An 11,608-nucleotide genomic window follows, 5' to 3' on the forward strand; every position below is an offset into this window, starting at 1 on the left:
GACCTTGGAGTGCAGGTTCATAGCTCCTTGAAAGTGGAGTCGCAGGTAGATAGGATAGTGAAGGCGGCGTTTGGTATGCTTTCCTTTATTGGTCAGAGTATTGACTACAGACGTTGGGAGGTCATGTTGCGGCTGTACAGGACATTGGTTAGGCCACTGTTGGAATGTTGCGTGCAATTCTGGTCTCCTTCCTATTGGAAAAATGTTGTGAAACTTGAAAGGGTTCAGTAAAGATTTACAAGGATGTTGCCAGAGTTGGAGGATTTGAGCTATAGGGAGAGGCTGAACAGGCTGGGGCTGTTTTCCCTGGAGCGTCGGAGGCTGATGGGTGACCTTATAGAGGTTTACAAAATCATGAGGGGCATAGGTAGGATAAACAGACAAAATCTTTTCCTTGGGGTCGGGGATTCCAGAACTAGAGGGCATAGGTTTAGGGTGAGAGGGGAAAGATATAAAAGAGACCTACGGGGCAAATTTTTCACCCAGAGGGTGGTACATGTATGGAATGAGCTGCCAGAGGAAGTGATGGAGGCTGGTTCAATTGCAACATTTGAGGTAGTTGGATGGGTATATGAATAGGATGGGTTTGGAGGGATATGAGCCGGGTGCTGGCAGGTGGGACTAGATTGGGTTGGGATTTCTGATTGGCATGGACAGGTTGGACCGAAGGGTCTGTATCCACGTGTACATCTCTATGACTTTACTGAAGCTGGTAAACAACAGCATCAAATCCGAAAAGCATACCTTTAGGACTGTATTAAGGTCTGCAGTTTCCTCATTAAGACGGATTCGGCCAGCTTTAGCAGCCTGGCTGTAATACTCGATTGGTTCAATGCGGAACTCAGAGCTGAACACTTCCCGCAGTGTCTTTCCAACCCAGCGGCCTTTACAGTATGTCTGGAAATCAAAGTAGTATGGAAAGACCTTCCTCAATCCATTCTCAAAGTAATACTGGGTCTCTGAAGGGCAAGGCAAAGGAAAGAAGATTTTCAGTTCAATTACAAGTCACTGGTGCATTTTAATAATCAGCAAAGACACTGCATCGCACACTTTTCCCACTTGTCTCCAGCCTACCTCCCTTCTCTTCTGAACTAGCTTTCACACATGTTGAGTCCTGGGTTAGTTAGCCAGCACCCAGTCCTTTTGTTTCTCCACATGTATTCCTCAACATCAGGCTATTCAACTGTGAAGACTGCATGCCTGAACTCTATTTCTGCCGGCAAGCACTTTTCATGGAGGGTTGTGGCTGAACTGGAGCCCCGACTGTTCATGTCCCTCCTGAACTTGATGGACTCTTCCAGGACAGACCAGGGATGGTCAGGATTAGTGACTCGGGAACAGGGTGGCGAGTGACTTTATGTCTCGACTTTCTGCCCTCAGCTCTCCAACTCACCATCCAAGTCACTGGTTGACTCCAATAAACTCCCCCCCCCCCCCCCCTTCCATTCTCAGCAAATGGAAGAACACAACACAAATGCACAAGGCATTGTTTGCAATCATCTTTAGTCAAAAACACTGTGCAAACAATCCAGTTGAGCCTCCCCTAGGCCCCAAGCATCACAGGCAAGACAGTACTGTTGACAACATTGTACACAGCCAAAGCCCAGGTTGGGGAGTGGTAGATGCAGAATGGCAAAAAGGTGCTAGGGGAAGCAGTGTTTTAACCATTTGGAGTCAGATGTACAGCATGGATACAGACCCTTCAGTCCAACTCGTCCATGCTGACCAGATATCCCAACCCAATATCCCATATCCTACCAAACCCTTCCTATTCATATACCCATCCAAATGCCTCTTAAAAGTTGCATTGTACATGCCTCCATCACTTCTTCTGGCAGCTCATTCCATACATGTACCACCCTCTGTGTGAAAAAGTTACCCCGTAGGTCTCTTTTATATCTTTCACTTCTCACCCTAAACCTATACCCTCTAGTTCTGGATTCCCTGACCCCAGGGAAAAGACTTTGCCTATTTACGCTATCCAACCCCTCATAATTTTGTAAACCTCTATCAGGTTTCCTGACTAAATAAAAGCTAAAAACAGAAGAGATAACAGTAATGTAATGATGTCTGAAAAGAAATAATGTGTCTATCACTTACAGTAGTTATAAAAATAAAAAAAGGGCCCGCCCCTCCCATTTCACGCCTCGGTAGATAAAGTGATACAATAAGATTATTGTGTTCATGGAGGGGCCCGCCCGCACTCCTTACCGTTGAAATGCTGATGCCCGAAGCTGATGCCCAGATTCTTCTTCCCGGGAGGGGGCACGTAGCGGTCGCCCTTGCCTTTCTTGTTTCTCAGCTTTTTAGTCGGCGGTTGACCGTGACCCTGAAGCCCGAGTGCCGACTCCTCCTCCTCCTCTTCCTCGATCTTCTTGCGCTTGTCGCTCCCGCCGACAACCGAAGCGGCGCCGCTCATCCTCGCAGCGTTCAACCGCACTGCAGACAGGCAGCAACGTGGGCACCACATGGCAACTACGGGCCTTCGGGATTTTCGGGCGCCGAGAATCCGAGAAGGACCTCCGCCCCGTTGGACTAAGGGGAGGGACGGGGGTGGGAGAGAATGCGTCCTAATATATGCCTGAACAAGTATTCACATTTCCAACTTTCAAAAGAAAACTCCACTCCAAATAAGTACACCAGGTAACCACTGAATCCCTGCAGCCAGGTTTCAAGCCAACCCTAAATAGAAATACCAGAACTAAGAGGTGGATTGAGTCATTCGTTTTCGTCCAAATACTTTAGATCCTGATTCCAATTACACCTTTTTCTTCATGTTCCTCCACTCTCGCACCCAACAAAAATCTAACTCGGCGTGCAAAACTCTTAATTGATTGTTCAGTTTTGAAGGGAAGAGACCCCACCCCAATCCATGATTTCAATTTTAAGCTAATGATGTGGAGATGCCGGTGTTTGACTGGAAATAGAACCAGTCTGACTCAAAATTGGGATACAGACAAACTCTAACTTCACACCTTTAATGCATTGTCTGAGCTGAGATGTCACTTTTTAATATATAAAACCTTAAGTTATTGCGAGAATGTAACTTAAAAGAAGTTCTGGGGTTTACATATTAATGAACTGAAACCCATTTTAAAAGATGAAAGACTCAACAACAATCTAGGTTTGTTCAATGTATCATTTCAGATGCATCATACTGTAATCGTTTGCTGTAAATTCTGAGTCTTATGATCCTCTTCCAAAAGCAAGTGCTTCCAAATAAACCTGTTGGACTATAACCTGGTGTTGTGTAATTTTTCACTTTGTCCAATTTTAAGGTTAGACGCAATTATTGTTTTCACTGTCCAGCCTATCAAATCAGGCAGTCGTATGGGACCATGCCCCCTACTATCTTCCATCATCTTCTATAAGAGTGATCCTGAGAACGAAGGGCTTGTTGTTTGAGGATCACGTGAAGATTTTGGGTCTGTACTCGATGGATTTTAGAAAGATGAGGGGGATCTCATTGAAACTTACAGAAAACTGAGAGCCCTGGATAGAATGGACATAGAGATGTTTTCACTAATAAGAGAGCAGGACCCAAGGGTACAGTCTCAGAGTGAAGGGATGACCCTTTAGAATTGAGATGAAGAGGAATTTCTTCAGCCAGAAGGTGGTAAACCCATTGCCGCAGAAGGCTGTGGAGGCAAGTCATTGAGTGTATTTAAGACAAAGATAGATTAGTAAGGGGATTAAGGCTTACAGGGAGAAGGCAGGTGAATGGGGTTAAGATACATATCAACCATAATTAAATGGTGGAGCAGACTTGATATTCCAAGTGGCCTAATTATGCTCACATTCTTATTTTCCAGGGTGTTCAAAGATGCTGATCTGTCCCTGAACCCATGGAACAAGACCTTTCAAGTTAAACAACCACTATCCCCGGATAAATCTTGCTGCCACCCCACCCCTTTAAAGATAAAAAAACAAATTTAGTTTACATGTCTAAATTCATTTTGTATTTGTCCAGCAGATTGTTGTGATTGGAGTTTGAATCCCAAAATCTGCCTGGCATCCACTTCTCAAGCTTCTTGCCATTTATATCTGCTCTCGTAAAAATTAAGAGCAGGAGTGGGCCATTCAGTCTCTCAAGGTTGCCCAACCATTCAATAAGGTCACAGCTCATCTGACTGTGACATTAACTTCACTTTTCAGTAATGTTCTCAAGGGAAGGAATCTGCACTCTTACTTGGTGTGATTGACATGTGACTCCAAACCAAAAGCAATGCAGTTTTCTTTCAGCTGCTCTCCAGGCCATAAATGTTGGGCTCATCAGTGATGGTCATATCTCATGAACAAATGGAAAAAACACTTCTGCCAATTATTTATTTAAATCCCTTTGTACACATATCCTCTTGACAACTTACTTTCCCAGTTCATGTCCTCAGTAAATTTAGCAATCATATTTTCAGCCCTTTCATATAAGTTCTTGATATAGATTGTAAATAGTTGAGATGTGAGCAGTGATCCCCATGGCACTCAACTCCTAGATCTTGCCAAACCAAAAATGACTCGTTTATACTGCTCTCTTCCGGTTAACCAATCCTTGGTCCATACTAATAGATTCATAAAGCACAGAAACAGACCCTCCAGTTCAACTCATCCATGCCAATCAAGTTTCCCAAACTAAACTAATCCCACTTCCCTGCATATGGCCCATATCCCTCAACCTTTCCTATTCATGTACCTGGCCAAATGTCTTTTAAATGTTGTAACTGTATCTGCATCTACCACTTCCTCAGGCAGTTCATTCCACATACAAACCATCCTCTGTGTGAAAAAGTTGCCCCTCATTTCCTTTTAACGTTTTCTCCTCTCACTTTAAAAATGTCCAAGTTTTGAACTCCCTCATCTGAGGGAAAAGGCCTTAACTATTCACCTTATCTATGACCCCCATGAAATATATTATTGCCTCGACCATGAGCTCTTATTTTGCATAGAAATCTTTGATGTGACAGAAATGCTATTTAGAAATCCATGCGTATCAATATATCTACAGGTTTCCTTTTGTCCACCTTGTTTTGCATTTCCTCAAAGAACTCGGATTCCCCCTTCCACAAAACCATGTTGATTCTGCCCGATTGTGATTTTCTAAATGACCTCTATCTCTAATAATAAATTCTAGCATTTTCACTGTCATGTTAGGCTAACTGGCCTGCAGTTTTCCTCCTTTTTAAATGAAGTTACATTTTTTATTTTCCAATCCACTGTGACCTTTTCAGTTCCTAGGAAACTTAGAGATCACAAACAATGTTTCCACCCGCTATCTTTGCAGCCACATCTTTTAAGACCCTATTCATAGAATTATAGCCATTCAGTATGGAAATAAACCCTTTGATCCAACTATTGCACGCCAACCATGTTCCCAAAACCAAACTAGCCCCACATACCATCATTTGGCCCATATCTCTCTAATATTTATTTATGTAATTATCCAAATGTCATTTAAATGTTGTAACTGTACCTGCATCCACCACTTCCTCTGACAGTTTTTCCTCACACATTCACCACTCTGTGTAAAGGAAATTGCCCATTGTCTTTTTCAAAACTTTGTCTCACCTTAAGAATACATCCCCTCGTTTTGAACTAACCCACTCTAAAGGAAAGACCTTTGCTATTCACATTATCTATGCCCCTTATGACTTTATAAACCTCTATAAATTCACTTCTCAATGTCCTACTCTCCAGTGAAAAAGTCCCAGCCTATTTTTACAATGGCAACCCTCTACTCCCACAACATTCCAGTACAATCTTCCTGAACCCTAATTTAGCAATATAATACAAAGTACTTCAGCTATGTCCTCATCAACACACTATACAACAGTTGGAAATATCCTGGCTTTGACGTTGATTTAAGGTCCTTCCTTCCTTGATTTTTAAGTGTTGGGATTTTGTCTTGTACAGTGAAGACAATCAAAATCCCTGTTCAATTCTTCCATCATTTTCTTAGCTCCCATTATTAATTCCCTGGTTTTATGCTCTCAAAGGGACAGATCAAACTCACGTAAAATTACCCTTTCCCTTTTCAAATAATTGTAGAAACTTATACAATATGATCTTTAAAAAGTTCTTTCTAGCTACATTTCTCCGGCAAACTAATTCCAATCTGTAGAATACACCAGAACCACCACTGAGAACCTCCTCTTAAAATGACCCTGTTTATTGATGTGAAATTGCAAGCACTGAGGAGTGCCTTCCTGCACTGTTTCGCTACTCTCTATCGCCTCTCTCGGCACTCATCTCCTCCAAACCTTGCTCTCAATCTCCAACTCTGGAGGGGGGGCACAGCCTCATCTTCCAGCAAGAAAGAGACAAAAATACACATAATAAACACTAGTGCACCATTGGCACACGGGTCTTTTATTGCTGTTAGTTCTGTACAGAGGTGAAGTTAGAGCAATCAGACTGCTCGAGGGATCATTCTACAGCAGTGAGTGATTCATGCAATTCTCATCCCTTCTCTCTGAAATGCATAGTTTAATGCAAGCTGCCTCATGCATCTAGAAAACATTTAGCACTGTAATTCCATAAAAAAGATTCAAATAACAAATTTAGACAGCAGAATGTTATAAATCCAGCACTGCCCTATTGAAGAGAGATTGAGGACTGAGGCATTACGCTGCAACCTAAGCGTTTGACCCATCTGGATGTAAGTTTGCTTGCTGAGCTGGAAGGTTCACTTTCAGATATTTCATCACCATACTAGGCAATGTCATCAGTGAGCCTCCAGTGAAGCTTCTAGCTCAGCAAGCAAACTTACATTGAGAACCTCAACCTGAGCTACAACCTTTATCCAAACTCTGTTTGACCCATTCCAGTTTGATTAGTCAGTGCAGATAGCAGGCACTGGGAGGGGAGCATCTAGCCCAGCTCTGGTTGAAGTTTCATTTCTGTGTAGTCTATTCCACTTCTGAAATGACAGTTGGATGGCCTGGACATAAAACAGGGGAAATCAAAACATACACTGCCAACCCCCAGCAAACCAGCAACAGTCAAATCCGTGCACAGATTCACTGTGGGATCACCACTGGATTATACCCAGTGCTCCCTCAATCCTCTGAAAGTCCCTGCCCTGTTAGCTGTACAGCACAATGCTTCATTCTCTCGGTCTCTTTACAAGAGAATTAGCTTTGCAGGCTGAACAATAATGAACAGGATGGTATATCTGCCGTATATTTTAATTCCTATTGCTCAGTGTTTGTTAATGCATAATTAAACATCAGACTGATTTCATGACAGATCTAGCTACTGTATAATACATTTTTGAACATGCATAATTAAAAACTCAGCCTCCTTCACCCTGGATTTTTGTGGTCAGTTCAACATTCCATCGACACGTTTCCAGTTGAATTCTTGCTTCCTGTACCCAGCTCTATGCAGCAGTGAGCCTTGAACCTGCTGCCTCAACAGATAGCAGCCTCCCAGGACAGTTAAAAAAACGAGCATTCACAGTCCATGGGAAGCAGGCTGCGCTCAGTCTGGGACTCCCTGGAACAGGGCCTGCTTTTTGTTCGTCCTGTTAGCATTTTCTCCTCCCATGGATGCTGCACTGATACTTCCAGCTTCAGTGAGCTTAGGCAGCAGCTGTCAGGAACCATTCAAGCATTGCACCCACGATATCACAGGTATTGCTGGCTAGTCCAAACGTTGATGGGTATAGAGCAATGCCAATGCTCCGCGTTTGAAGGTTTCCAACTCTACAATTCAGCCTGTTCCAGAAAAACTAGGTTGAGGTCTGTTTGGTCATTTGTCAACCACTGCTCTTCCAAGTTCATTCTTTCCTATACTGGCAACAGCATTACTAACATGTACAACAGTTATTGCTACTAATGGCACATACTCTAAAATCATATGGCTTTATTTGCATTTTAATGTGACTACAATTTGTGCTACGAGTTTCATTTGCAGGTGAAACCCAGGAGGTATTTAATAATCTTACCCAAAGCTGGAATTATTTTGCAAAGCGCTAGATACTTTATCAAAAAAAAGAACAGTGACAGTTGCACTATAATCTGATCTCTGAAATTAATTTCAGCCAGCATGAGGGATGTTGCCTAAAAGAAAAAGTAAAGCCTTTTCCAAGGTTCTACGATGTTCACTAAATATGGTAAATCCCACTGTCCTCGCTGCAAAAGGTCACATCACAGAACGAGTGGATAAGTATTCTCATCTGTGACAGTCAGGTGTGTGCTAAACGGTGGGTTGGTGGTTCCTGCCCCAGTGTTAAAAAAAATTAGAGTGAAACCCACCAATGACCAGGCCAGCTTCAGGCATTGCTCTTATGCATCGTTAACTACATAGAGTCGAGCTGCTGCTACATTAGGACTGCATTCACATGGTAGTATCATATTCAGGAGAAAAGGTTTCAGCTTCAACCAACACCAAACCTGCATCACGTAAGCTGGGCACAAGCAAAGACCCAGGAGTCTCACCAAGTTCCGAGTCAGGCAGTGTTTATACTGTAACTGCACTCTTGGTGAAAGCAGAAGTCACTCCAATTGATAGTACTGCTACACCATAAATACAAGTATTGCTGGGCACTGTTTTAAGCTCTACAGGTAGTGGGGCTTAGTGTCTTATGTACAAGCAACCAATATAATCTGCACAACACAATGATGTGGAGCCAAAGCTTCCCTCAACCACTGCCTACAAAGATGATCTAGTAACTCCCAGATAAGTGATCAAGGTTGGTAACTGCTCAGATGACCGATACAATCTATTCAGTTCACGGAAAGCTAGTCTGGACACTCCCCTTCTCAAGCTGGTGGGTCAGACCACTTTCCTGAATCTCTGTATAAGAAAACTACCACCTTCCATCAAATCTAAAGCTGACAGCCAGCAATCTCAAGCAGCTGGGTTCACTAAATTCTACAGAAGAGATGGGAGGCCATAAGCACAACAATGAGACTCTGATTTCCATCCTGACATTCCTCAAACCAGCTTGCTGGATAAACCTGGACCCTGGTTAGTTCATTAAGCTACGCCCTGTTTAAAAAAAAAAGTTCGGTTAAACCGCTCATGGCAAGCTCCGCTAACCTCATGCACTGCCTCTAAGGTTTGGCACTACAGCTGCTACTGAAGCACTAAAGTGGTGTGGAACTATACATCTCCAAATGGAAGACATTGGTGATTTTGTTGTTCTGTTTTTGTTTTAAAAACTAATCGTGACATTTATTTTTCACGTTAATAGTATTGCACAGCCCGAACTTTTATCTAAATGAAAAACTAAAAGTTAAACAAAAATGCAAGTTTGAAAAAGTCCTAAAAATGAGAGGGGTAAAGGATAGCACTCTATTCTACTGATACTGCGCTATGTACAAACAGCTGAAAACTCCACTCCAGCCCCAATGCTTCTGCTATTGCTCATCTAACAGGGCTCAGTCACAACACAGATCAGTCCCAGTGAAGCTCTTTGTGGGGCTGATACCAGTGAGAATGAGACTGGCTGAAGAGGTCACTGATTGTATGCAGATGCCAGTTGGTCTGGCTTCTCATATAGGAAACATCTTGTGCAGGCTAAAAACTTTAGGCTATTACATCCTAACATTTAAAAGAAATGAAAGAGAATCTCCATGTGATTGAAGGGTTTTTCTTGCTGCTTTGGAGAAACTGACCGCACAAGCTGGCCATTCTGACCTGGTGTCACCGTTATCTGGGATGCAATAAGATGGTGCACAATGCCCACACCAGGAATCAATCCTCTACTGCTCTGACTGGATGATACTTAACATGTGCCCTGTGATGATCTTGGATGCACAAAACTCATAGGTCAAAGCCAAAAGTGTGTCATGGAACTGCCCCACTGATTTGGAAAACCTTCATTGGTCTCTACTGGCTGCAGACTAAGCTTGAGCGTGATTGGGAAAAAGCCAAAGGAATAACCACTTCCCTGTGCTCCACACGTCCAAGGGTACTCCCCAGGCCTGCCATCAGCTTCTCTTAAAGCTGACACAGAGAAAGCACCCAGCCCAGCTCACCTCACTTAGCCCCAGGGTTAAATGATCTTGAACTTTGCGCTCAGCTTATCACAGCTTGCTAAATGATGTGCAATATCGAAACAGTCAACCCACAGACAATCCAAGGGCCATCAGCAGGGAATGCTGCAAGCACTCAGCAGCAGTCGCCTCCAAACAAGAGAAAAAAAAGCTGGTCAGCATTGTGGGCAAGAGGCTCAGGGCACCCTGACAGGCTGCTGGCCTCTCTCATTACATACAGTAGGTTTTGTTTTAAAAGTTTGGGGTGGAGTGGGAGGACCAGCTGGAAGTGCTTTTCTGTTTATTTGATCTGAGACCGACAGCAGCAGGTGGTTAACGGAGTGGAAAGAGGGCAGTACTAGCAACAGGCCCAGTGCCATGTCTGTTAGGGGGCTGCAAGGGTTCAATCATCTCCTGGCACATTCTTAAGTAACTGGTGGTTCCGAGTCAAAAGCAGCATTCGGACGCTGGATTAGACCAAAACAAAAGCTGAGGTGAGCAAGCACTGGCAACTAAATACAAGGGAAGCTCAATGTCGGATGAAATAGTGTCTAGTCGTACGGTGAGAATGGAAGGCCATTGTAAGCAGAGCAGCAATCCCTGGGCCGGTATTAGCTACTAGGCTCAGGCTCTCGTATTGTGAAGCTAACACTGCATTTGCCACACGCCGGGACAGGAACAAAGTGAAGAACATTCACACAAAGATTAAACAGCGATGAAGTGAAACACGTTTGCCTCCAGTGCAGGTGCCTTCATCCAACCACATGATACTTAATAGGTCTGACATTTTCAGAACCAAGGTTCTGGTTTGGACATGCCCACCTGGAATCTTCTCAACACTGACAAGATATGGTCTGTTCCGACTTCTGCGTAATTTAGCATGATGGATGTGACACCAGATCTTACAGGAGTCAGAGCATTGTGGACTTCAAGCAGTGTGGCTTGCTTTTGAACAGTTAACTCAGGGTGGTTGTCAGGGAGTGGGGTACTGATTGTGAGACTGGCAGGGGGAGAAGGCTGGTTAGTGGGTGGAGGTGGAGATAGGAGGGGTTGAGAGTCTTGGTGTAGCTTAGAGGTCAGTGATCATCATCATATCGCCATTCTTCATCGAGATAGTAAACAGCCCAAACAGGACAGTCATTAATCCAGGCCATTTGAGACCTTGCTGCTTATAAAAACAGAAGTGCTGGTACAGGGAAGGCTTGTTGTTTTGACAGCTTCAAAGCAGATTTGAGAGACTTTACTTTCTGCGATGATTTTGTACCAGTCCATCATGGTTTGGTAACGCCAGCAAGAAATCAACCTGGATTTTAAACAAAAGCAGTCAATTAGCAATAACAGACGAGCTCATTCACTCACTCACCATAAAAATTCAAAGCCCAGGGAACAGAAACCAGCATGGGTAGAGAGAAAGGAGACAAAGTGAATGTGGAGGAATAGCAGGGTAGCGTAGTAAGGGGAGGGAGAAGAATATGGGAGACGAAGAGTGGAGGTGGATAAAAATTCAAAGCCCAGGGAACAGAAACCAGCATGGGTAGAGAGAAAGGAGACAAAGTGAATGTGGAGGAATAGCAGGGTAGCGTAGTAAGGGGAGGGAGAAGAATATGGGAGACGAAGAGTGGAGGGAGTGGAGG

At 43.6% G+C, this 11,608-nt stretch overlaps 1 protein-coding gene and 1 long non-coding RNA gene across 2 annotated transcripts in view; both read right to left on the minus strand.

The window, feature by feature from the left end:
- rpusd2 (RNA pseudouridine synthase domain containing 2) overlaps window positions 1-2,961 on the minus strand; it is an 18,321-nt gene extending 15,360 nt beyond the window's left edge. The window contains exons 1-2 of the mRNA XM_043698302.1: window positions 2,212-2,961; window positions 745-959 (exon numbers count right to left, since the gene is read on the minus strand). Of these exons, the coding sequence (XP_043554237.1) occupies window positions 745-959; window positions 2,212-2,470 (474 nt within the window). The 5' untranslated portion in view covers window positions 2,471-2,961. The remainder of the gene's footprint in view (window positions 1-744; window positions 960-2,211) is intronic.
- A 3,366-nt stretch (window positions 2,962-6,327) lies between these two features.
- The window catches only part of LOC122553860, a 14,778-nt gene continuing 9,497 nt past the window's right edge, over window positions 6,328-11,608 (minus strand). Inside the window, exon 2 of the long non-coding RNA XR_006312861.1 lies at window positions 6,328-11,277. This is a non-coding gene — a long non-coding RNA (uncharacterized LOC122553860). The remainder of the gene's footprint in view (window positions 11,278-11,608) is intronic.

The sequence above is a fragment of the Chiloscyllium plagiosum genome, chromosome 10, assembly GCF_004010195.1.
Source record: "Chiloscyllium plagiosum isolate BGI_BamShark_2017 chromosome 10, ASM401019v2, whole genome shotgun sequence".
Lineage (NCBI taxonomy): Eukaryota > Metazoa > Chordata > Chondrichthyes > Orectolobiformes > Hemiscylliidae > Chiloscyllium > Chiloscyllium plagiosum.